This window comes from Oryctolagus cuniculus, chromosome 7 (assembly GCF_964237555.1).
Source record: "Oryctolagus cuniculus chromosome 7, mOryCun1.1, whole genome shotgun sequence".
Taxonomy (NCBI): Eukaryota; Metazoa; Chordata; class Mammalia; order Lagomorpha; family Leporidae; genus Oryctolagus; species Oryctolagus cuniculus.
Genome location: NC_091438.1, coordinates 104,038,996 through 104,066,940, shown reverse-complemented (window position 1 = coordinate 104,066,940; position 27,945 = coordinate 104,038,996). Strand labels below are relative to the sequence as shown.

The window sequence follows — 27,945 nt, the reverse complement described above, 5'->3', positions numbered from 1 at the left end:
TTGTTATAAACCACAATTATTTTTATCTCAATTTCCAACCTGATTTATATTATCACAAATCTTTAAACAGGCAAAGTTTTAATATACAAACATTGGAAACAATTCTAATTTGGTACAAAAATTTTATAGACAAACCTTCTGAGCTAAATGTAACATTTATCACTTTGTGCATACTTTTTATGCAAAATAATAAATGGAATATTATTATTCTACAAATCAATGGTATGAAATTACAATGAGAAATTAGAATAGTATTAAAAATTAACTATTACATTGTAGATATTATATATTTCTTTATAACTTAAGATATACATTTTATAACAATCTTAGAGTAAAAAGTAAAAGAAAATTTGTGAAAATAGTACAAACATCAAGCAAATTTTTCTTCCAAGTAGGAAACTGAGGAATATTGTGTTAAGAAGAGAGGCCTGGCCGGCGCTGTGGCTCACTTGGCTAATCCTCCGCCTGTGGTGCTGGCACACCGGGTTCTAGTCCCAGCTGGGGTGCCCGATTCTGTCCCGGTTGCCCCTCTTCCAGGCCAGCTCTCTGCTATGACCCAGGAGTGCAATGGAGGATGGCCCAGGTCCTTGGGCCCTGCACCCCATGGGAGACCAGGAGAAGTACCTGGCTCCTGGCTTCGGATCAGTGAGGTGCGTCGGCCGCAGTGCGCCGGCCGTGGCGGCCATTGGAGGGTGAACCAACGGCAAAGGAAGACCTTTCTCTCTCTGTCCACTTTGTCAAAAAAAAAAAAAAAAAAAAAAAAAGTCTGCATACTACTTGGCACTTTCTTTCAATGGAAAAATAGTTGGTGTGCCATTATCTTTACATTTTCTTAGGACACTGATTCTCAAAGCTGGTTGAATACTGGAGTCACCTACAGCTTTAGTAAAGTACCAATACCCAGTTAATACTCCTAAAATTCACATTTAATTGGCATAAGGTAGTTCCTGAGCATATAAAATTCTCCCAGGTACACTACTTTGAGATCCATTAGCTTACAGAACTGTTTCATAATCATAGATGTCAGTCTTTACTGAAGGATTCCTCATACCCTCATTTTAGTAAGTGTACTGTTATTTTAAGCTGCTAGGTATATCCCTTGATTAGAAAATAAATATCTTAAGAGATTCATATGCTTCATTGTCTTCACATATCTGGAACAATGAAAGGCACATAGCACTGATAAATAAAAATTTTTTGAACTGAACACATGATTGCCTTACTTATTTTATCCTCTAATTTCTGGTAAATTATGAACAAAGTAGCTGGAGAATGCTAAAGGCAATACAAAACATTTAGACATATTTTAGGCATACGCACACATAAATATAGCAAAACTAGAAAGAGTGTGTGAGACTGCAACATTTATAGTTGAGAATTCATTGAACTTTCAGATATTTGTCACGTTCTTACAGGTACAAATATAAAGAAGCAACTCTAAACAACTGGTTTGTTAGCTAATATCCATCAGCATGTGTACATGTAAGTTCTCCTTTAAAAACAAAATTGCTGCTTATTCTTGATGAACATTTCTGGTCAAAATATTTGGTATCACTTAGTGTTATGTTCTCTCAGTTTAGATCTGGTAGCTTCTCAGAAGTCTCACACTGATCAACAACTATCCTGGCACTTGTCACAGAATGTATTTATTTAGGGATAGCTTTTTAATACCAGGCTTCCTTTGTAATAGAGTCTCAGATATGGCTTCATTTATCAAAGTTCCACAAGTATTGGATAATTTTTATTTCAGTTAGTATCTTAGACTACGAAGCTTTGGTTTTCTTAAAATCAGCATTGGTTGCTTGATTGTAGGTTTGTCACCAAACAGTGCTGCTTCACTCTCTGTGGTTGGAAATCTCTTCTGATATATTATGGGATATTCCTTCTGAAACTGAAAAATGAGGTAAAGAATTAGAGGGTATTTAACATTATTTCCTTAGCTGAAGCCAGTATTGAGTATTTTATTATCAAATTCTGTCCCATTCTCAAAAATGCATTTTAGAGATGATAATCCTTTCATTTTATCCTTACCTTTGTCTTTTCTTTCACAAGAAACATACTCCCTAAGATCACAAAGATTCTCAATTAGCATTAACATTTTAGGATTCTCTTCTGCTGTTAATTCTCTCCCCTAAATTCCAGGTCTTCTTTCCCAATTCTAATTTTCCTAATTCTAGCATAGTTCCTAATTTTTTGTTTGTCTCAGATTTGGAATCAGACTTGTCAGAGTAGTGTGACTACTGGGTTTTATTAAGAGCTAAAAATCCTAAGCAGTAGTGATGAGTCACTCAAACATATGTATTATAAGCCAGATTCTGTAATTTCTTTTCAAGGTCAGTATGAGCAACAATACAAAATGTCAGCAGTAGAGACCACTACTACTACTATTATTATTTAAAAACTCAGGATGAAGAATAAAATCAGAGGGATATTCAAATATTTCAGACTTAGTTTAATGAACACACACAATACAGAAAAATATCCTATATATTCAACACTTTAAATCCAAAATATTGAAGACATTAGATTGCAAATATTATTATTAAATAACAACCAGTGACGGTGTATTAGAAAATACTTGAAGGCAAATTTGCTCATTTTACTTACTTGTTTTAGTTTTTTCCTTTTCTCCTTCAGAGGTAAACTTTTGTCTTTAATAATATTCTCTAAAAGTTCTGCAATTGCAGCTTGAGAGGTAGAAACTTTTTGTTCATCAAATTCCTGAGTACTAATCTGCTTACAGTAAGAATAAGTTGGCAAAGGAGCAACTAGTACATCTCCAGGATTTTTAATCTATAGTAAACAGAATAATATAGAACAAGTCTGTTAATTCTGGTTACATTCTTATTTAGTAGTATTCTTCTGATGGGATCTTGTAACTATTATTTTTATTATTTTGCCACCAACCATTCAACACATCCAGAAAACCACAGGCTAAATCCTAGTTCCATAATCTGCTAGTTTAAGTTTTCTTATTATGGAAATGCAAATTACATTAAAATGTATCTAAAGTAGTTAGCATGTAATCAGCACTAAAGAAAGGTAGCTGTTAAACATAATTACTTTTGAAAACTTTTTTTTTTTTTTTTTTAATTTTAGAGGCAGAGAGAGGGTCCAAGAGGCAGGTATACCAAGAGAGCATGCTCCCATCTGCTGGTCCATTCTTTAAATTTCTGCCAACTGCTGGGGCTGGGAAAAGGGCAGAAGCTGGGAATGCAATGTAAATCTCCCATGTGGGTGTCAGGATCACCACCATCACTGCTTTCTGGGTCTGTACTGGCAGGAAGCAAGAGACAGGGGCTGCTGCCAGGAATCAAACCGAGGCACTCTGATATGGGGCACAGGCATCTTAACTGCTAGGCTAAATGACTGTTCCCAATGATCATTACTCTTAATCATGGATTTTATTCTTTTAGCTATAAAATAACAATCTAAGTGATTTTTTTTAAAAAAAGATTTATTTATTTATTCATCTGAAAGGTAGAATGACAGAGAGAGAGAGAGAGACAGACAGACAGACAGACATCTTCCATCTGCTGGCTCATTCCCCAAATGGCCACAACAGTCAGGGATGGGACAGGCTGAAGCTAGAAGTTAGCAATTTCATCTGGGTCGCCCATGTGGATAGCAAAGACCTAAGTACTTGAACCATCATCTGCTGCCCTCTTAGGTGCATCAGCTGGTTCAGAAGAAGAGAAGCAGGGACTTGAATTGGCACTCTTGTTTAGGATGTTGGAATTCCAAGTAGCACTGCACCACAATACCAACTCCCTTAAGTGATTTTTAATTAATCTAACAATATTAATCTAATAAAATTAATCTAACAATATTAATACTCGTGGTTATAAAGTATCCTTGTTTTTGAGGCCCAGGGTTATCGGCAGAACCCATAACACCAGTTGATAAGAGAAAGAAATTAAAGGGGACATTCGTAATTATTATAAGCTAGGACAATTATAAGAATTGCACATATGGAAAAAAAAAAAAAAAAAAAAAAAACCATGAACACTTGTGTTGCACAGCCAAAGACTGTGCATCTCTTAATCTTGGATGCTCAGTATTTCTTCTCTCCTTCTCATGGCAGTTCCATCCACTCTGCTCACACCACTTGTGAAGAACAAATTCTCCCTCAATCTAGAGAGAAAGTCACAGCATGGCTCTCTCTCCATCCTAGTCATCCTTAACTATCCAAGGGATACATTTAACATAGATTGGGCCAATCAGGAGTTCATACCTAGAACTTTTCAAAACGGAGATAGAGGGGCATCTGTTTTTCCCTGTAGATTTCGAATGTAAGGCTGTGACATATAAACTTTCATTGGCCATATTCTCCATCTTTGTGAAGGGGCCATTATTTAAATATAGGACCAAGTTGGAGCTAACATATGCAGGAATGGAAATAGAGTTCTAATGCTATTTAAAACCTCAATTTTTTCCTACATTCCTGACTTTTAGAGGTTTAAATGAGAGGTAATAATGTCTCTCTTTTTAGGCTAGTTTGAGATGAGTTTGCCACTTGCAAATGAATGATGCAGAGAATTTTAAGAATCAAAAATACCTACATGGCCCTTTTTTAAGTAGTCAAGATGTTTCTCCACTGCAGTCTGTAAGTAAGACGGTACTTGAAGAATTTCCTGATGATGATCCATTAAGAAAGAAACTAATCTTGCAGCAAGAAGTTCATCAAGATCCACTTCTTCAGCACAGCAGAGCACACACCGTGAAAATGTATGTATCATCTAGAAATATATTAAAAGATGTGAATTAAAGCCTACTTTCATATAAATTAGAATGTCAATAACTTTTAGGTAGCATTATGTGAAGTACTGAGATAAAGAGATAGGTAGATTTTAGCTCAAAAAACTTAGCTCAAAAATTTTAGTTAAAAAAAGTAAGGAAAATAATGTATTACAGTTAGAAAGAATACTATAATGCTTAAGCCCTTTTAAAAATCCTAAGTCTTTTCTTAATATAATTCCAAAGGATGATAAAATGCTTAGGTTTTTCTTTAATTTTGTCGCAATTTTACTAGTAAATACCATAGGTTTTATTATACTCTACAGATGTGTTACTCAAGGTTAAAGATTGTTAGAGAACAAAAGACTTGCTACATTAAATGAATCCCACAAGAACACAAACCAGGCAATTCTATGACATTATATTCATTAGTGGTTGTAAAGCTGATCTTTTTCAAACTCTAGAAAACAGTTTTTAATCCTTATTGTTTTCTTTAAACAGCAATTCCATACATTTTTCAATTGCATCATAAGGAATGTTCCAATCCTGGGATAAATTTGGTGTTTCAAAAGTAATTACTCGGGGCTGGTGCTGTGGCACAGTGGGTTAACGCCCTGGCCTGAAGCGCCAGCAACCCATATGGGCACTGATTTGAGACGCGGCTGCTCCACTTCCAATCCAGCTCTCTGCTGTGGCTTGGGAAAGCAGTAGAGGATGGTCCAAGTCCTTGGGCCCCTGCACCCATGAGGGAGACCCGGAAAAAGCTCCTGGCTCCAGATTGGCATAGCTCTGGCCGTTGAGGCCAACTGGGGAGTGAACCATTGAATGGAAGGCCTCTCTCTCTCTCTGCCTTTCGTCTGTGTAACTCTGACTTTCAAATAAATAAATTAAAAAAAAGTCATTACACTTAACTCATATCCGTGTAAGTCACTATACCATACACATACACACACATCTCATTCTAAGATATTAATAAAATTCTATTTTAAGTATTTTGAACATAGAAGATGATCAGCATATTTACTGAAGTGAAATATTTTTAATTCTATGAGTCATACAGATTTTTCTATATCCTTCCAAAGCTCAGCCCCTTAGTTTAAGCTTTTTTCCTACATTCTTAGCCTTGGATACCTCATTTACTCAGAGCTTCAAATACCATCTCTGTGTGGATGACTCAAGAAGTCTGCCCTCTACCTTGACCTTTCTTCACCATGCTTGCATGTCTAATATTCTACTGGCTATACTTCTTTCAATGTTCTATAACCTCAAACCCAAAAAGTATAAAATGAACATTATAACCTTCTCATACATACCTCTCAAAACACCTTCCCCTATAAAATTCCTGTTTTTTAATAGTGCCATAATTAATTACTAAAGAGTAATAATTCTTACATTAGGTTTATCACTGTTAAAAAACTGTCCTTAATAATGAACAGAAGAACAGAGTATAGCTTCAATTCCTTGCCATAATACCTCTTGTTAATTAAAATGTAGTCTAAAGAAGTAGCAGTTCTTAAAGAGAGTGAGAGGGAGGAGGTGGGACAGAAAAAGAGACTATTTCATAGGTTCACTTCCAATCAATGAGACTGTTTGGCAATAATGTCTCCCAACTTTTAGTTCACACTGACTTGCTACCATAATTTATCAAATACAACTTTCCTATCAGTGTATTTTCTGAAAAACTTTGGTTGACTGTAAGTACTAACTGAACTTTTAATTAGTTTTCTACTTCCACAGTTCTATGATGTAAGCTTTCAAGAGTACCTGTCTCTCTTCTTTTCCCACCAAACAGAGCTAGTACAATGCAACATGATGTAGTCTCTCTGGGTCATTCAGTATGAAGGATGATTTAGGAGGTAAAGTCCTTGGTCAAGATTAACATCAATTTGAGAAAGCCTAACAGATGGATCACAAAACATTAATCCACAAAATTATGCTGCTAGGAAAGATTAGACTTTTAAAGAGTCTTTTTACCCAAGAACCTAGGACTTGAAGACTAAGATATTACTTGAGAAGAACTCTTGAATAGTTTGGCTTTTTTATTTGTTTGTAAACCAAGGCTTATTCTTTCCATAAGAAATCTACTTACCAATGATCTTGTACCCATTGCATCATGAAGTTTGGGCATGTCAACATTTTGACTCATTCTGGAAACCATGCGCATTAAAAGTTGAAGTTTCCTCCGATTTGGTGGGGGAAGTAACAAACAACATAACTGTAGTGCACTGATGGCCACCCTCTCTAAATGAGGTTGCAGTAAACCTAGAAAGCAAAGTCACCCCATGCAAAAAAAAAAAAAAAAAAAAAAAAAAAAAGATCAATGACATTGGTTGTTTTCATACCATCAATTATAAGGTTATATTAAAAAAAAAAACACAGAGGTAACATAGTATCCTAGTATTTCTTTTAACTACGTCTAGAAATGTCTACATTTCCCCAAAATATGGTAAGATTCTTATTATGCTTTTCACAAACTATTTCTAAGCATGAAAATTCTTTACTTTTTGCAAGCAAAGTGACTCGGAATAAGTGAACTTGAAGGAAAAGAAAATAAGTGCTTTAGGTAAGTAAAATAAGTCTTGGTTACACATGACAAGTCTTTTACAATAATTCATTTTTAAGGAAAAAAAAGAAAGCAATTTCAGAGAAGAAAAGCCAGGGAAGCAAAACATAGAGTTAGTAAATAACAAAAGTTAGCACTGCATGCATTGAAAGCAACAACCTTACTTTGTGTGCCAGTCAACATAGAAGAAGATGGAGGTAAAGAATTTCCTGAAAGTTCTATAGTACTTTTGCAGAGTCTTTTATTGATTGTGATACTAAACTCTTGGAGTTCACTTTTCATAGTTGTTTGTATATTTGTGCTGTCTTGTCCAAGACTTGGTTTCATGATAATTTCAGCTACTGGTGTATTGATACAACTATTCCGTCTTGTACTACTTCTTAAAAGCAAACTCTGAGATCTACAAAGCTGTTTTGACTTGCATTTCCCATTACATAATTCCTCTTGGTCTTGAACAGTCAAAGCAGAGGTTCTTTTGAAACCAACACAGAGTGCCTTTTGAATGCTTTCCTCTGATTGAAGATTCAACAGGGATTCCTGTTTGGGGTTAGACTTTAAAAACTGTGTATCATTTTGTCCTTCAATGTTCAGAACAGACTGATAGAAGACACTGGATGCCTCTTTAATTGAATTCCCTGGCAAATCTATAATTCTGTCCATAGAATAGCACCTTGGTTTGATGTTAGTGGAGAGATCATGCATGCTACTTAAACCTACTAAATTATGACAACTTCCTCCTACTGTGTCATTAACACTGGCTCTTCTGTTTCTTAAATTAACTAGCTGCATTTTCTTAGCACATCTTTCTTGAAATCCTTGATCACTTATTGGCAGTCTCTCAGTAGAATCTGATTCTTCTTTGTTTTTGTCTTTATGAAGCAGACTGAGAAGAAGACACTCAGTTGATTTGAAGGTATTCAAATTGTTTATGTGATGAATTTTTGAAGACTGTGGATCATCTTGTTTTTTATGTATCCCACTGGGTCTATCTGAAACTGTGACGTAGCCACAAACAGCTACCAGAAAATGAAACAAAAATTAAGATGCAACTGTATGGCAATAGACACAAATAAAAACTATAGTAAAGTTAAAAAAATAAAGCATCAAGATAGTATATATTGTTAGTATAGTATAAATAGCAGTTGCTTAATTCAGAAGCCACTTAAATAGGACACATGCAACATTCAGTTACAAAAGTGCAAGGCTAGTAGTTTGCCGTTTGTGATATAAATAATTTTAATAAACAGCATAATTAAATGAATTGAGCCAGAATGCTTTAAAAAATATCTGCAGTTGGTCGACAAGTACTAGAATTTCTCAATTATAAAATAAGTATGATAATAAAACATTTATATTTACATTTGGTTTTTGTTCTTGGTTTCTGGAGTTTAGCTCCTAAAACTTCTGGAATTTCCTGAGTGATGAAAATTTATTCATAACGAGTCTATCTGAGCATACCTGAGTTTATGCTCAAGTGACTCACGGTGGGCTGTGATTAGAGGATTGGGACTTCTAGCCCCCAACTACAACTTTCTGGGAGGGGGAAGGGAACTGGAAATGTGTTTTTCCATTGGTCAATGACTTAATCATTTAGGTCTAAGTAAAGTGACTATATTTAAAAGAACAAAGCTAAGGGAGTTCCTGGATTGATAAACTCATTGATGTGCTGGGAAGGTGATTTGCCTGGAAAAGGCATGTGAGCTTTGCACCACCCCACCACTATAACTTGTCCCTTGCATCTCTTCCATTTCATTGTTTCTGAATTCCATCCTTAACAAAAATCTGATAGTCATAAGTAAATTACTTCCTTGAGTTGAGTCCTTGCAGTGAATTACTGAAACTGAGGAACCTTCAAATTGGCTGGCCATAAGTGTGAGTAACTTGGAAACCTTATTTCCACCAAGTGACCTCTGAAGTAAGAAGACTTTTCTGGAACTGAGCCCCAAATCTGACCACGCTTTAAATATAGAGTTAACCTGTTGACTTTAGGTAGTTGGTGCTGGAATTGAAATGAATTAAAAGACATTCAATTAATGTTGGGGAGAATCAGTGTTGGAATGATATATCTGAATCACTGGAAAATGACACAATAATACTAGAGTATCATGAAACTTTAAAATAATCTATAGACTATTACTTTCATGTTTACCAGTGTTGTTCTCTTTTAGCTCTTTTAAATTATGGGAAATGAAAACTTAAATAATAAAATGAATTTATATAATAAATAAAATCCATACATACCCAAAATGTTTACAAATAACTCATAATATTCAAATGTAAGTAGAGGTTCAGGAAGATCTAGAAAATAATCTGCAATTGTTCTGAATACATCTCGTTCAAATCCAACATAAGTTGGATTACTCATATCATTACTTCTTGGCCCTAAGAAATATAAGGTAAAAGAAACAGGCAAAATATATTTTAACTTATAAACAATTTTAAGTATATTTATAAGAAGCACAAAACTTGTATTTCATGTAAAAGATACATGTAACAATAAATTGCTATATTCAAAAACTAAACAAGCTGTACATCTCTTTTCTTTTTTAGAAATCATTTTAAGTCAACAGCTAGCATTTTGTGTTGAATATTTACATACCTGAAAAATTTTACATGTTACCTTGAAAGTATTAGGGAGGTCTAATGAGATTTTATTGTAATTCATTTCATGAAGCAAAGAATATATGGGTAATGCAAATAATTCTTCCAAATTGCTTTTGTAAATTTACATTTACATGACTGAACTTTGACTGATATCAAGCATATCCTGAATGAATTTTAATACAATCTTTATTTATATTTATTTATTTTTACAATCTTTGTTACTTAGGCTTAACAAGACTATTGAAACAATCATGACTACTCTAATGTTTTTCTCAGAAGTAAGATATGATTTCATTTTACAGGTAAGAAAATGGGAGCCTACAGTAATCTTACTAAGGTTAAAAACTCTTGATAGCAACACCAGAATTAGAACTTAACAGCCGTGTAAACACAGCCAAGAAACAGAACTTTTTAGGTCCAACAATATTTAATGTGTGATCCAATTATGTACACCAGAATTATCCTATATGCTTATTAAAAATACAAATTTCTGTGTACAGATCTAAATCTATGCAGATAGAGTTAGTAATTTACTGACTTAGAAATGTTTGCTTCTGGTTCACTAATTTAGTGTTTTCCAAGCACTGACTTGTAAACCTTTACTGTAAGAAGCTTCTGTGACATGATTAAAGATAGAGCTTTTTTTTTTTTTTAATAAACAAAATTGATACAGCATTTGGCCAACTATTCAAAACAAACAAACAAAAAACTAGGGAGAAGACCCAAATCCATAAAATCAGAGATTAAATAGGAGATGTAACAAAAACAATAAAAAGAATCATCAGGAAATACTACAAAGAGTTGTATGCCAGCAAATTGGGAAACCTAGAACAAAATGGATAGACTCCTGGACGCATACCATCTTTCAAAATTGAGTTCTGAAGACATAGGAAATCTAAACAGACCAATAACCAAGAGAGAGATTGAATTAGTAATAAAGACACTCCCAATAAAAAAAAAAAAAAAAAGCCAAGGATCGGATGGCTTCATTGCTGAATTTTATTCAGCAATTCATAATTTAAATTCTACCAGACATTTAAAGAAGAATTAATTCCAATTCTTCTCAAGCTATTCGAAACAAATGAAAGGGAGGTACTGCTCTCAAATTCTACCTAGGGAGCCTGCCTCATCTTAATTCCTAAACCAGAGAAAGGTAGGACAGAGAAAGAGAACTATAGGCCAACATCCCTGATGAACATAGATGAAAAAATCCTCAACAAAATATAGCTAATTGAGTCCCCAAAACACATCAGAAAGATCATTGACCTGGACCAAGTGGGATTTATCCCTGGTATGCAGAGATGGTTTAACATTCACAAATCAATAAATGTGATATATCATATTAACAAAAGGAAAACACCCTATGATTATCTCAATAGATGTACAGAAAGCATTTGATAAAATACAACATCCTTTCATGAGGAAAACTTTAAGCAAATCAGGTATAGAAAGAACATTCCTCAACACAATCAAGGCAATCCAGCATCCTACTGAATGGGAAAAAGTTGGAAACATTCTAAGATTCAGAACCAGACAAGAAAGACCACTCTCATCATTGCTAATCAATATAGCCCAGCAAATTTCAGCCACAGACAACAAGCAAGAAAAAGAAATCAAAGGGATAGAAATTAGAAAGGAGGAAGTCAAACTATCCCTATTTGCAGATAACATGAATCTATATATAGATGATCAAAAAAACTCAAGAGAGACTATTGGAACTCATAAATGAGTTTGGGAAAGTGGCAGATATAAAATTAACATGAAAATCGATAGCCTTTGTATACAACGATAATTCCATGGCTGAGAAAGAAGTTTTAAGATCAATCCCATTCACAGTAGCTACAACAAAATTAAATACCTTGGAATAAATTTAACCAAGGACGACAAAGATCGCAACGATAAGAAAGAAACAGAAGACATTAAAAAAATGGAAAAATCTTCCATTTTCATGGATTGGAAGAATCAGTATCACTAAAATGTCCACACTATCAAAAGCACTTTACAGATTCAATGTGATCCCAATCAAAATACTAATGATGTTCTTTTCAGATCTAGAAAAGATGTTTAAATTTATATGGAAACAAAAGAGACACTGAATAGCTAAAGCAATCTTATACAACAAAAACAAAGCTGAAGGCATCACAATACCTGATTTTAAGACATACTACAGCACAGCTATAATCAAAACAGTCTGGTATTGGCACAAAAATAGACATGCAGACCAATGGAATGGAATGGAAACTCCATAAATCAATCCAGGCATTACAATCAACTTATTTTTAAAAAGATTATATTATATAATTCAAAAGTTAGTGTTACACAGAGAAGGAGAGGAAGAGAGAGAGAGAGAGAGGTCCTCCATTTGCTGGTTCACTCTCTAATTGGCCACAATGGCCGGAGTTTCCTCCAGGTCTTTGCATGTGGGTGCAGGGGCCCAAAGATTTGGGCCATCTTTACTCCTTTCCCAGGTGACAGCAGAGAGCTAGATTGGAAGTGGAGCAAGCCAGGACTTGAACTGGCACCCATATGGGATGCCAAACTGCAGGTGGTGGCCTCATCCACTACACCACAGCGCTGGCGCCACAATCAACTTACTTTTGACAAAGCTAAAAAATCAGTCCCTGGAGCAAGGACAGTCTCTTCAACAAATTAAGAATGGTGAGCCGGCGCCGTGGCTCAACAGGCTAATCCTCCGCCTTGCGGCGCCGGCACACCGGGTTCTAGTCCCGGTCGGGGCGCCGGATTCTGTCCCGGTTGCCCCTCTTCCAGGCCAGCCCTCTGCTGTGGCCAGGGAGTGCAGTGGAGGATGGCCCAGGTGCTTGGGCCCTGCACCCCATGGGAGACCAGGAAAAGCACCTGGCTCCTGGCTCCTGCCAGGATCAGTGCGGTGCGCCGGCTGCAGCGGCGGCCATTGGAGGGTGAACCAACGGCAAAGGAAGACCTTTCTCTCTGTCTCTCTCTCTCTCACTGTCCACTCTGCCTGTCAAAAAAAAAAAAAAAAAAAAAAAAAAAAAAACAAATTAAGAATGGTAATAGGAGAGGGAAGAGGAAGAAGGGTTGGAGTGTGGGGAGGAGAGAGGGTAGGGTGGTGTGGGAAGTATCACTGTGTTCCTAAATCTGTATATATGAAATACATGAAATTTGTATAACCTACAAAAAAAGACATAATAAAAGATTTCCCTATTTAAAAACAAACAAACAAAACAAAAAACAAAAAAAACCAGAAAACAAATACCTGCTCTATTGAATCAATCAAGTCTCCCTGGTAACTGTGATATGCATTAAGGTTTGAGACTCACTTTATAATCTTTCAAGTAAAAATGTCCCTCTCCTAAACTGAAATATTCTTTTTATGTCTGTTTCCAACTTTTACATAGCCACATAACTGTGATCCCATACACTGAAAAAGAATTAAAACAACCAAAAATCAAATCTGTCTCTCCACACACACACACACACACACACACACACAAGCTTAAGGGCTAATACAGGTCTTAAGTAGAGCAAAATAAGTACTTTCCTAAGGGTTAAATAATAAATAATATGTAGAATACAAGGTTTAATAATCAAAGTTTTCTAAGACAGAAAACACATGTTTACTGGAATTAGAAATAAAAAAAAATTCTAGTTAAGAGAATTGAGGTTTACATTTTTGCTCCTTTGCATTAAACATAAGACTCTATAAACCTTGGTTTCCTTTACTGGTGAAAAATGGGATTATATACTGATTACTAATTTCTCTCACAAGATTATGCTAGGGGATTAAATACATAAAGTAAAAGTCTTAATAGTGCCTCTATCTAAACACATTATTGTTAAATTGGAACCTAGGAAGCTATATATTTGCTGTCATTAAGTTATAATATAGATTGGAACAGAGGAAAGAAAACCCTAGAGGCAGATATCAGAAAAATCTGTTAGTATGCTTATCTGCATTGCTAACATGAGACAAGGAATCATAGAATAAAAGCAGTGAAGTAGTGAAGATTGAAAGAGAAATTCAAAGAAGTCTGAAGTTTATAATCCGGATTTTTACTTTAATTTGATATATAAAACTCTTCTATAACTTATGTTATTTATTAGTACTTACTCTGTTATTTTGGTCATACTGATACCCAGTGAACAACAAAGAAACACAGACTTATATTGAACATTAATAATATCCCCTTAGTTTTTAACAAACTAGTTTTAAAACATTAGAAAACTACATTTGTAAATGAAATTTAAAAATTTTACTTTTTTCCCTAAATTTGTATGTGTTTATTTTATTTACTTGAATGGCAGAGTCAGGCAGATACCATGCTGACTCTGGTTCACTTCCCCAAATGCCAGCAAAAACTGGGGGTGGGCTAGGATGAAGCTGTGATCTGGGAACTCAATCTGGGTTTCCCACATGGGTAGAAGGGACCAAAATACATGAGCCATCCATCACTTCCTGCCTTCCAGGCTGCATGTTTGCAGGATAGTAGAATGGGGAATAAGATGGGATATGATCCCAGGCACTCTGATATTGGATGGAGGCATCTTAACCAATACACCAAATTCCTGCCCTTATAATTTAACTTTTGATGATTTAAAAGCATATATCTTTACATATTTGTTCAATTAATATTAAAGCAAATAGGGTTCTGTACTTGAATCAGGGCATTAAATAATAAAAATCAAGTACCACTGATCACCATGAAAAAAGCTGAAGAATAAAATGCTAAAAAGATGTGTAGACTAGTGACAGATCATTTTTTTTTGTAAACATACAAGTGCCATTAATATATTCTATGGAACAGAAACATGTTGCAAAGCACTGAGATTTTGAAGCCATGTACAATGGAAAGAGACTGAAGTGGGACTTGGGATACTTCATTTCTGGTTGAACCTTTCCCACTTATAAGCTGCTACTGGAACTCTCTGGGTCTAAGAGGCAATTAATTTAGGTTTATCTGAAAATCCTTTGTGATTCATTAGCCTATGCTATACTTTCTGTGAATTTAACCATAAATGATGGGCTTGAATTATAAAATCACCTTCTGTAGGTGCCAGTGCTGTTGTGCAGCGGGTAAAGCTTCCGCCTGCAGTACCGGTATAACATACAGGCCCCAGTTTGAGACCCAGCTGCTCCACTTACAATCCAGCTCTCTGCTATGGCCTGGGGAAGCAGTAAAGATGGCCCAAGAGTGCTTGGGCCCCTGTACCCACCCGCATAGTAGATCCAGAAGAAGCTCATGGCTCCTGGTGGAGGCCAGTTGGGGAGTGAACCAGAAGATGAAAGACCTCTCTCTCTCTCCTGTAACTCTACCTTTCAAATAAATAAATAAGTCTTTAAAAAAAATCACCTTCTGCATAGAAAATGTCAAGGAACTCATAATGTAATCAATTCTACTAGTCTTTCATTTAAACATCAAGAGAAAAAATATACTTTTATCAGGGTTTTTATAAATTTGAAAAATCTTGGGGCCAGCGCTGTGGTGCAATAGGTTAAGCCTCCACCTGAGGCACTGGCATCCCATATGGGAACTGGTTCAAGTTCCAGCTGCTCTACTTCCAATCCAGCTCCCTGCTAATGTGCCTGGGAAAGCAGCGGAAGATGGTCCAAGTGCTTGGGCCTGTGCACCCATGTGGGAGATCTGGAAGAAGCTCCTGGCTCCTGGCTTTGGTTCAGCTCAGCTCTGGCCATTGCAGCCATTTGGGGAGTGAACCAGCGGATGGAAGACTTCTGTCTTTCCCTCTGTCTGTCTGTACCTCCACCCCTCAAATAAATTAAATTTTTAAAAAAGGGAAAGTTCACTTGGTTCTAATTAAACATTAACATAAACGATATATATATTTTTGTTTAACTTACAATTGGCTAGGCACTTCATGGCGGATAATACCCAATGAGGAAGGTCATCTACATACAAAAAAAATTAACAGTGTTTGTAAATAACATATTCTTTATGATCATATATTGTAAAACTTCATACTTACATGTAATAATATACATAAATATATGCACACATATATACATACCCATATGTACATACATGCATGTATGTGTATATGTGTGCATTACTAGCATTAAAATTTATGTTTAACAAGACAGAGTGAGTTCAATAGTAAACAACAGGAAAAGACAGAAAAAGTTGTACAGATTTTGGTTTGGCTCTATCTAGTGTACATAAAATAATCTGCTATGCCCAAATCAAGGATTAACTATTTTGGGGGGATGTTTAGCTATAAACTTCTAACATTCATCTTTTAGCCACTATCACTTCCTTTTCTTCATTTCTGTTTCTGTTCTGCCTATTAGTATGTTATCTGAATACTGCTGATTTGGGTGAGACCTATGATTAAACATTATAGTATCTGAACATTTACACTTAACATCTCCCACTTGGAAATAACTAAAATATGCTGCATAAAAATAGCTTTTGACACAAACACATGAACCACAAATATACTTACTTGAAAATTTTATGATTACAAAGAACAGAAATTTTGGATAAGACACTATATGGTTAAGTATGTTGTTTTAGGTAATGGAAGGGACCAATCTAAAGCTGGATACACATGCAACAACAAATTCATCAGTTTTGACATTTACATTTTCTTCCTACAATTAAAAACACAGTTCTGCTACAAAGTAAATGCATGTTAGTTCTCATTATAAACATCAATTTATTAGGAAAAAAAAAGAGTATTTAACTGATTTACTGACACTTTCCACATAATTTAAATTTTCTAATGCATTTGGCTCAAATTATTTTTCTATTCTTATATGAAATCACGATGTTATATAAATATATATAATACAAAAATCCAGTGCATTTTGGAATCCCCATCTTGGCAATCTGGACTTATTTCACTGTTACTGTGGTTTTGTATATGTTTTGATCTTCATAAACTTCTATAGAGTTACTCACATAAGCTCCATGAAAGCATAGACCATTTCTATTTCATTCATCAATGTATCCTCAGTACAATGCCTGGTATACTACAGGCCTCACTAAAATCATAGTCAACAGTTTCTATTATACTTTATATGACTTTTATATATTTAATCTTGTTTTTTTCCTTTTTAAATCATACACGAACCTAGCTTAGCAGTTCAAATATTTCTTATAATAGCATGAATAAAATTCTCCTAAACTTATTCCACTGTTACTACTGAGGCATCTATCTCCCACAATGAAAATATTCTACTTTCTATATTTGCGTCTCTCTGTATTCCTTCATAGATGCAACTTTTTATTTTTTGCAAGTCTAAAGTGATTCCAGTGTCTATTAATACCAACCTGATTTGTCTTGTAGTATAACTACTCCATGCTTACTTGTATTGGCCATATTGTACATTACATATTGAGGAATTACTTGTTTTGGATTTATGACTTCTTCTAGGGATGGCAAGCCTAAAATCGTTTGCAGACTAAATAGAAGAAAGAATATAGACTTAATTTTTCTCCATAAAATAAGCAGAGAATAGAATATAAATATAAATGAATATTACTGGTAAACAAAGCCATCAGGATTATCTTATTTTTCTATTAACCAAAATGCTAAGGCTTATATTTAGCACCTAGTTTCAAATATATTTTTATTAATAACCTTTAAAAAACTGTAATAAAACAAACTAAAGTGACAGTTGTGAGTTGAAGGTAAAGCAAATAATACTGAAAATACTAATTCTACAGCACTTGAATTATAGCAAGAGATAATAAGAACACAAAACTCATTGTTAGGTTTTATAATGAATTTGTTCTTATTCATTTGCATATCTTAATGAAAAAAATAATATTAATGTAAGTGCTTCATGAACTTCATTATAGTTTTTCTTACTAGATCAGAATAATATATCTCCAAACTTCTTCAACATCTTCTTGGCTTATTTTTCTATTATTAATTGAGTTTTCTTGATCTTCATTGATTATTTCATGCTTTATTTTTTCTGTATTTTCCTGAAAAATCATAATTGCACTTTAAGTTGTTATGCTCATTTTAAGGCAATATTGAACAGATATCATTCCCAATACTTAGTAATACTATCAATACCAGTGCATTTGTGTATTTACAAGGTAAATGTTGCCCGCAAAAAGAATGTACCCTATGGTAATATGAATTTTTGGTTTTATACCTGCCTCTACCACCCTCTAATCAACTTAAATATATTTAAGCAAAATATACTTAAATTATATTAAATGCAATTCTCAAGTATATCTCACTACCACTTTTTATCATTTCTATAATATGATGTAGATTAGGAAACTTCAGTTTCTGCTAAATATTAAGTAATCATTTACCTTTAATGATCATATTATTAATCACACAGTAATTGCACTTAACTAGTAATCAGGAAAGGGTGTTTTACCTGAGAAAAATGTAATCCCTGCTTTTTTGGAGTCCTGCGGGGTAAGTTTCGTAATTTAAAAATTGTATCTTTATCTCTGGGGAAGTACTCTATGCTGTTTTTTCTCAATTCAGGATGCCTCCGTGGAAGAGTTTTAAGTGGAGAAGTTGCAGGAAACCTGATTTAAAAATAATATACAATTCAATACTATGAAAGCAGGCACAAGCAAGAAAGGTTGTCCATCTGAAAAATCACATAGGAACCTGATTTATTTATATTACTAGAATGAAGATTCTAACCAATTTTCCCATTAAGCCTTTAAAAAACATTTTAATTTCCTGTATTCTTTAGCATTTTGTGTATATCTTAACTATTTCTGGATAATTCAGGGTTACTAATGGGATCAATTCTGTTGGAAAGGTATTTCTCACCCACCCACCAATGGCTCTATAATATAACATTTTCTAGGCCGGTGACATGGCTCACTAGGCTAATCCTCTGCCTGCGGCGCCAGCACCCTGGGTTCTAGTCCCGGTTGGGGCGCCGGATTCTGTCCCAGTTGCTCCTCTTCCAGTCCAGCTCTCTGCTGTGGCCTGGGAGTGCAGCGGAGGATGGCCCAGGTCCTTGGGCCCTGCGCCCGCATGGGAGACCAGGAGGAAGCACCTGGCTCCTGGCTTCGGATCGGCGCAGCGTGCTGGCTGCAATGCGCTGGCTGTAGCGGCCACTTGGGGAGTAAACCAATGGAAAAAAGGAAGACCTTTCTCTCTGTCTCTCTCTAACTCTGCCTGTCAAAAAAAATTTTTTTTCTAAATTTCTTTGACAAGTTTCTTATTTATATAATTCTGCCTTTTGTTTGACTGTATTTGTCCTAATTTCCAGAATTTGGTCTCTGGGCTCCTTTTATTACAATGGCTTTTCTACCTTTCATGTTAATTTAAAATTTCATGTTAAAAAGTACAAGGAAGACTGTAAACAAACTTGTATGTAACCATCAATGTAATTGCTGACATTTTACCAAAAATTTCATGTTTGTTTTATATGAAAAAATTTTATGACTCTTTCTACCCTCTTCCTAAGAAAAATCATAACCTTATAGTTAGTATATTTCCTTCTTGCCCATGTCATTACTATTAGTAAATAAAAAATACTTGATATTTTTTACTTTATGGTCTCTTAATGTTAAATTATACACAATTTTCTCAAAATTTTTCTTACACCACTGTCCTGTAAATATTTTCTTATAAAACTTTTATTTTTAAATATTTATTTATTTGAAAGAGATACAGGGAGAGGGGAAGTGACAGAGAGCTCTTCTATCCTCTGGTTCACTACCAAGATGGCCACAACAGACAGGGTTGGGCCAGGCTGAAGCCAGCAGCCAGGAGCTTTTTCCAGGTTTCCCACATGGGTGCCAGAGGCCTAAACACTTGGGCTATCTCTGCAGCCTTTCCTAGACCAATTGCAGGAAGCCGCACAGGAAGTGGTGCAGCTGGTATAGAAATTGCAGCCCATATGGCATACCGGTGTGTCACAGGTAGCGTCTTAATGCACTACGCCACAATGCTGAGGTAGGTTTAGTTTTAATATGTTTTCATGTATAACTTATAATGGTTCCCACATATATTTGGGCTTGTTTTCCCAATACTTAATTGCTTTTAATTAATTTAAACCCAAATATCTGATAAAGCAATTCTCCTCTCCTTGGTCTTCCGAATTGCCTTGGACCCTTTACCAAAAGAATTTTGGAATCTGCTTGTCAACTTCTGCAAAAATCTCTATTGGGACTATCAATGAAAATATATAAAATTTATGCATAATTGTGGGAAGAACTGACTCATATATATTAAATCTTCTCATTTATAAATAGGATTATCTTTCTCCATTTATTCCCTTAAATACAATTTTATAATTTTCTCCAATATCTTACACATGTTCATTGTACTTCTTTTCTAGGTACTTCATGGTTTTATTATCCTTGTAAAAGACTAGGTAGAGGCAGAGAAAGTAGTTGAGGAGTTACATATAAATCCAGATAAGAAAAAAATAATAGCTTTACAAAGAGTATACAGATCTGAGAACTATTTAGGCAGTGCAATTGACAAGATCTGAAAAAGTAAATCACACTTAAAGTGGGAACGAAAGGGACAGAATCAAGGCAACTGTAGGGAATAAAATTACATTCATTCAGAGAACATAAGACGAAATTGGGACTAGGAGATGATTTGCTACACAGGCAGTTGAAAAATATCTCTGAATCTCAGGAGAGAGTTTTGGGTTGAAGCCTTGAAATTCACAGGAAAAGTAGGTGAACCCAGGGCATGAGACTGCTTGGGAAGCTGACTGGAGAGAGAAGGCTGCCAAAAAGTTGCAGAGGTGAAATACTCAGAGGATGAGCAAGAGTAAATGAGCCTACAAAGATGACTGAGGAATAGCCGAGAGGGAAGATTTTAGAGGATTATACAAAATGGCTTATAGACATGCTTGTCATTGCAGTTTACTTGTGAGACAAACTGTCTTGGGTACATAGGAAAGAATCAATTTCTGATTTCTTTTGAAAAGCACTAATGTAGCAAAAAAAAAAAAAGAAAAAAAAAAGCACTGACATTAGAATACAAAGACTTGGTTTAAGAATCTTGGGTACATGAGATAAAAATATAATTATCTGGGCTTAAGCGAGTTGACTCGAAAGGGGAGGCTACCAAGGAGCTGAGATGAGAAGGAATGTGTAGGTTCACTAGTCTGACAAATGTGTACACTGCTTCAAAGTGGAAGGACACTCACAGAGTAAGAGCTGGGAAAGCATGTGCTCAGTATCCTCATCTGTGAAAAGGGGTGAAGGCCTACACAGACTCTGCTCGGTTATTCCAGAGATTAAATAAGAAAACATGTAAATCATAAAGCAAAAGTTTATGGTATTTGATAAGTACTTTCTCCTTGACATGTTATGAAGCTTCCAAAGATGCAGTAGGGACAATGACAGCATATCATTTCCCTCCCACTTTCCTATTTTACTATACATTATTATCTAAGTAGCAAACGTTTTAAAAGTTTTAAGTTTCCTAGCAGTTAACTTTCACCTTATAATTTTTCTAAATGCTTTTTACTGTACTAAGAATAGTAACAGCTTCCCAAAAAAATATTACTTAAGGGACTGGTGTGTGGGTACAGTAGGTTAAGCCACTACCTACAATGCCAGCATCCCGTATCTGAGGGCCAGTTTAAGTCCCAGCTGCTCCAATTCTGATCCAGCTTCCTGATAATGCACCTGGGAAAAAGTAGCAGAAGATGGTCCAAGTCCTCAGGCCCCTGCCCCCACATGGGAGACCTGGACAGAGTTCCAGGCTCTTGGCTTTGGCCTGGTGCGGGTCTGGCTGTTGCGGCAGTTTGGGGAGTGAACCAGTGGAGGTAAGATCTTTCTCTTCTTGTCTTTCCTTCTCTCTGTCACTCTACCTTTCAAATAAATAAAACAAACCTTAAAAAAATTACTTGAAGCTGAGTAAAAGTATAATAAAAGTGGAGACAAAAAATGCAGTCATTTAGTTTTATATATTTGTTCAGTACCTGAATAGCTGATTGTTGTCATCAAGATTTTCTGATCCCCATCTGCCTTTGATATCTTCAATTACATGATTCTTAAGAAATTTTCTCAATAGTTGGATAGTCTGTTGCCTTGTAACTTCAGGACCAAAATTGTTATTATTTCTTAATAGTTCATAAAGCCAATCCACTGCTTCTCCTGCTGTGAAACAATTGCCATATTTTTTGAAGTGTTGCCTATGTTTTCTTAGAGGCATTCCAGCTCGAAAAGATGTGGTGACTTCATTCCACTGTAAAAAGGAGGAAAATATTCTTTAAAAATTAAACAAAAATGAAATTTTTTACTGATTTTGATTTTGATTTAAATCATATCTCATTGCATCATAAAAATTCCTGAAAAAACAAGTTATCTTATTTGGGCTACAGAAAATTTTATATCTTACACTGATTTATTATTTCCTAGTGTTTTGGTAATATACTCTTGTAACAGCATTTCACTAAACACACTTCACTGGCTGGTCAACTTTAGGAAACCTAGGAATAAGGAGAAGAACTACAATGTATCCCCCCTTTAGTCCTTAACAGAGATGCCATTTGTTCTGTTTACTACCATTAACATTAATAATATGCTGGTAGCATCTGTACCAAGCACTGTGCTTTACATTTGTTATTTTACTTTAACTTTTACAATTAGATGAGTAGAAACTGATTTTTCATGTAAGGGAAATGAAGCAGAGAGAGACAAAAAAAATTCAAGCAAGGTCACACAGCTAAGTGATGAGCCTAGGCATTCAAATCCAGATCTGACCAACTCTAGACTTTGTACTTTCAATAACTGTGTTGGTCAAATGAAACTTCCGGCAGGCAACAGTTTTACTGGTAAATGTCTTAAATATTAAAATGATACTGTGACACCTACGTTTTAAAACAGCATTTTTAAAACTTTCCTAAAATCAGCCAAACTTCCAGATTTGTGAAAGCCCTAATGGAGCATGGAGATAATGTGGTATAAATACACATACCATTTTTTTCTTGAAAAACTGTACATTAGAAGTAAATGAGAAATCTAATTTGTAACCCTAGTTATGCTATTAGCTGTGCTGCCACTTACGCAACTTATGTGGAGTCCTAGCATCTTAACAGAATTTAAGGGGTGTATTATTTTCTTCTTGCACCTCCTCATTTCACATATTCATTTATTCAAGAAACCTATATTGAGCTGCTCGCTATGTACTGGCCTGGGTATACATGTAGTAAAAATGACACAAGGGGTATCTGCACTTCAGGAGATTAGAAAATAATATTTCTGAAAAGTGGTATCAGACAGTTCTAACAGTATACTGTTGATTCAAACTACTAGGATCTGTTTCCCAGCTCCATCTCCACTGATGCACTGTTTATGACCTTTTGGCATTACCTTACCTCGCTGTGCCTCTCCCATCTAATCCAAAGAATGGGGAAACAGTACCTTCCTAATGGGCATGTTGAAACAAAAAGGATTTAATACACAAAACGCATGAGTAAACACTAAGTAGTTTTTTTTTTCTCCTTGCTTGTACTACTTTCATCCAATTTAATGAATTTAAAAGTTTAAAAATGTATATAAAGTTAACAAATTTCATATATACAGCTTTAAGAGCATAATGATACTTCTCCCCTATACTCTCCTGTCCTCCCTCCTCATTTTTAAAAATTTATGATATATTTTCAATTCATTTTATAATTACAAGCTTAACGCTCCACTAAATAAATAATTCAACAAGTAGCAAGTAGAAAAAACTCTGTTCCTCGATATTACAGAAAAGAGCTATAAATAAAAATCAAATTTCAAATCTCAGTTTCACTCATAAACATTACTTTTTTGTACTCTTTATATAATTTATCATAAATCAGGAGAAACATGATATTTGTCTTTGGGTGACTGGCTTATTTCATTAACCATAATGGTTTCCAGTTGTATCCATTTAGTTGCGAAAGACAGGATTTCATTCTTTTTTATGGCTGGGTAGTCAGTCTTTCATTGTGTATATATACCACGTTTTCTTTATCCAGTCATTAGTTGATGGACATCTGGGTTGGTTCCGTATCTTAGCTACTGTGACTTGAGCTGCAATAAACATGCAGGTACAGATAACTCTTTCATATGCTGATTTCATTTCCTTTGGGTAAATTCCCTAGAGTGGAAATGGCTGGGTCATATGGCAGACTTATTTTCAGATTTATGAGGACTCTCCACTCTGTCTTCCACATGGTTGTACTAGTTTACATTTCCACCAAAAGTGTATTAGGAAACTTTTTCCCTCACAACCTTGCCAGCATTAGTTATTTTTTGAGTTCTGGATGGTAGCCATTCTAACTGGGGTGAGGTAAAACCTTGTTGGCATTTTTTATTCGCATTTCTGCGATAGCTGGTGATTCTGAGCATCTTTGCAATTGTCCGTTGGCCATTTGTATTTTATCCTTTGAAAAATGCCTGTTCATGTCCTTAGTCTGTTTCTTAACTGGATTGTTTTGCTGTTGTTTTCTTGAGCCCTTCATATATCCTAGATATTAATCCTTTAGCAGATGCATAATTTTAAATATTTTCTTCCATTCTGTCTGTTGCCTCTTTGCTGAGTGTTTCCTTTGCTGTGCAAAAGCATCATAGCTTGATGTAATCCCATTAATCTATTTTTGCTTTTATATTCTGGACCTCTGGGGTCTTAAAAGGAAGTCTTTGCTTATGTCAATGTCTTGCAGACTTTCCCTGATGTTTTCTTTTTCCTCTAGTAATTTGATGGTTTAAGGTCTTAGATTTAGATTCCTGACTCATTGTGAGTAGATCTTTGTGTAGCATGCAAAGTGGGGGGTCTTGTTTCATACTTTGCATGCAGATTCAATTTTTCCACCATTTGTTGAAGACACTGTCCTTTCTCCAGGGAGTGATGTTGGTGCATTTGTCAAAGATAAGAAGGTTGTAGATGTGTAGATTAATATCTGGGGGCTTTAGTCTGTTCCACTGGTCAACATGTCTATTCCTGTGCCAGTACCAGGCTGCTTTGATTATAATTATCTTGTAATATTTGTTGAAAACTGGGGTTATGATGTTTCCAGCTGTATTTTTATTGTTGAGGATCGTTTTAGCTATTCAAGGTCTTAGGCAATACCATATGAATTTTAGGGTCATTTTTCCAGATCTGAGAAGAACGTTTTTGTTATTTTGATTGGGATCACATTGAATCTGTAAATTGCTTTAGATGTTAGGGACACTTTGATTAAATTAATTCTTCCAATCCATGAACATGGAAGAAGGTTCTTGATTTCTGTGTTGATCTTGTCTTAAAACTTTGCCAAACTCTCTTATGAGTTCTAATAATCTCTTAATGGTCTTTTGGTTCTCCTATATGTAGAATCATATCATCTGCAAACAGTGATAATTTGGGTTCTTCCTTTCAATGTATTTCCCTCTGATTTATTTTTCTTGTCTAATGGCTCTTGCTAAAACTTCTAGAATTATACTGAATAGTAATGGGCATCCTTGTCTGGTTCTGGATCTTAGTGGAGATGCTTCTAACTTTTCCCCATTCAATACGGTGCTCTGCTGTGGGTTTATCATATACTGCTTGACTGTATTGAGGTATATTTCTTCTAAACCCAATTTGCTTAATGATTTTTTTATGAAAGGATGTTGTATTTTATCAAATGCTTTCTCTGCATCTATTGAGAAGATCATAGGATTTTTATTCTTCCATTTGTTAAAATGATGTATCACATTTATTGATTTGAACCAACATCGCATAATAATTAAGGGATGAGTCCAACAGGAAAATGTGAATGTAATAAATGTACATGTATACAATGCTAGGGTGCCTGGCAGTTTAAAACACATTTTAATGGATTTAAAGGAAGACATAGGCCCCAATACAACAATAATGGGGGCTTCAACATCCCACTTTCATCAACGGACAGATCAACTAGATTAAAAAAAAATCAACAAGGAAACAGAGTTAATCTACACTATGGATCAAATGGACCTAATTGATATCTACAGAACAGTTCATCTCAGAGCTACATTCTTTTCATCAATGCATTGAACTTTCTCTGGGATAGGCCATATGATAGGCCATAAAGCAAGTTTTAACAAATTCAAAAAACTGGAATCATGTCATTTATCTTTTCTGATCACAGTGGAATGAAGCTGGAAACAAACAACTTAAGAAACCCTAGAAAATATGCAAATACATGGAGACTGAACAACATGCTGATGAATGAACCGTGGGTCACAGAAGAACTCCAAAAAGAAATAAAAAAATTCCTAGAAATGAATGATAACACAACATATCAAAACTTATGTGATACAGCAAAAGCAGTGTTAAGAGGAAAGTTTATAGCAATTAGTGCATATGTCAAAAAATTGTAAAGGAATCAAATGATCTAACAGTGTATCTCAAGCATCTAGAAAAACAAGAACAAACTAAACTCAAAATTAATAGGAGGAAACACTAAAAATTAGAAAATAAACAATATTAAAACAAAATATACAAAAGATCAATGAAAGGAAGAACTGGTTTTTTGAATAAAGAAAGAAAACCAATACACCACTTGGCCCAACTAACAACAACATCAAAAAAGACAGGGAGGGGATAAGACTCAAATTCATAAAATCAGAGATGAAAAAGGAGACGTTATAATGGATACCACAGAAATAATAAGAATCATCAAGAATTACTACAGATATGTATATGCCAAACAACTGGAAAATTTGAGGAATATATTTTTGTATCCATACAGTCTACCAAAATTGAGTCATGAAGACATAGAACACCTAAACAGACCAATAACCAAGACACTGAATCAGTAATAAAGACCCTCCCACAAAAGAAAAGCCCAGGAGCAGATGGCCTCACGGTAGAATTTTACCAAGCTTTTTAAAGAACAACTAATTCCAATTCTTCTCAAACTATTCAAAACAGATGAGAAGGAGGGAATCCTTCCAAACTCCTTCTGTGAGGCCAGCATCACCTTAATTAAAAAACTAGAAAAAGATACAACAAAGATGAACTCTAGACTAATATCCTTGATGAAGAGACGCAAAAATCCTCAAAGCAGTAGCTAATCAAATGCAAGGACACATCAAAGATCACATTCACCTGGACCAAGTGGGATTTATCTGTGATACACAGGGATGATTCAACACACACAAATTAATTTAATAAGTTTTTAAGTGTGCTATGCCCACCTGATTAAGGTTCCCTTCCTGTATTAAGTTCTATCCTTCATCCTTACAATTAGGATCAATAACTTCGAGCAGCGAGATCCGTATGAGGAAGATCTCAACCCTTCTAGCTGTTTATGTGACTTCAGGGGGAGTCGCTTAACTCTGTGAGCGTCAGTGTCCACATTGGCAGAGTGGGGCTAGTAACAACACCACTCACTTGAAGGTACTTTCCCTGAGGTTAACCTTTTTGTTCTTCTATGCATCACAACACACCTTCACTAACCTTACAGTAGCCTCTCAGCAAATCCCTTCAGGTGGGCAAAAATCAGGGGTCTTCCAAAAGTTCGTGTAAAATGCGTACCATAAAAACATTATGCACGGATTTCAAAAATGTTTTGCACCAAAATGCCACCTTTAATTTGAGGTGTCCACGAACTCTGTGAAACACCCTCGCATGCATTTGAAGAGCAGTGTCTTGCAGGCATTGTATGACGCGTCACTGTTAAATATCCACTTAACCATAATAGGATTTGGCCTTCCGGGGAGCGATTCCCTTTGGATCCAAGTCCCGGAAAACTGGGAGCAGAGGCCCAGGCCCTCAAGGAGGGGGTCGAGGTGCAGCCAGCAATGACGGCGACACCAGTTAATCCCCCCGCCCTCCTTTCCAGCCGACCCACCGACGGGCCGCGGAGCCCATCTTTCCAACCACGAGGGGTCTCACGTAACGGCCGTTCTAGTCGTTCCGCGTCGCCTTACCAGTTTGGTGGCCCGATACGGCCCGGGAGGCACACTGCGACTCTCCATGGGTCTGTCAGCGCCGGCGGCGGTCCATGGCTGCGGAAGGGAAAGCTCACGGCCTAGAAGCCGCCGCACCGACCGCCAGCCGGCTGACAACCGTCCGCCCCGCCGCCGATTTGAATACCTCCGAGGGCAGCGCTGATTGGCCGCGCCGCCGGTCACGTGCCGATGCCGCGCTGCCCGCGCCAGCGC

The 27,945-nt window shown here is 35.7% G+C and overlaps 1 protein-coding gene across 3 annotated transcripts; it reads right to left on the bottom strand.

The window, feature by feature from the left end:
- Positions 1-27,904, bottom strand: DEPDC1 (DEP domain containing 1). Of its 3 annotated transcripts, XM_008265076.4 has the most exons (12): positions 27,712-27,904; positions 21,783-22,048; positions 18,243-18,399; positions 17,714-17,832; positions 17,173-17,303; positions 15,741-15,788; positions 9,542-9,682; positions 7,465-8,316; positions 6,827-6,999; positions 4,563-4,739; positions 2,608-2,793; positions 1-1,891 (listed from the first exon to the last, which is right to left on the bottom strand). In XM_008265076.4, the coding sequence occupies exons 1-12, from the start codon at positions 27,757-27,759 to the stop codon at positions 1,751-1,753; spliced, it is 2,439 nt and encodes an 812-aa protein (XP_008263298.2). In that variant the 5' UTR covers positions 27,760-27,904; the 3' UTR covers positions 1-1,750. The 3 variants fall into 3 exon arrangements, with proteins under 3 accessions (XP_008263298.2, XP_008263300.2, XP_051712323.2); XM_008265078.4 differs by lacking the exon at positions 7,465-8,316; XM_051856363.2 differs by lacking the exons at positions 21,783-22,048; positions 27,712-27,904 and adding an exon at positions 21,410-21,651.
- Positions 27,905-27,945: the final 41 nt, after the last annotated feature.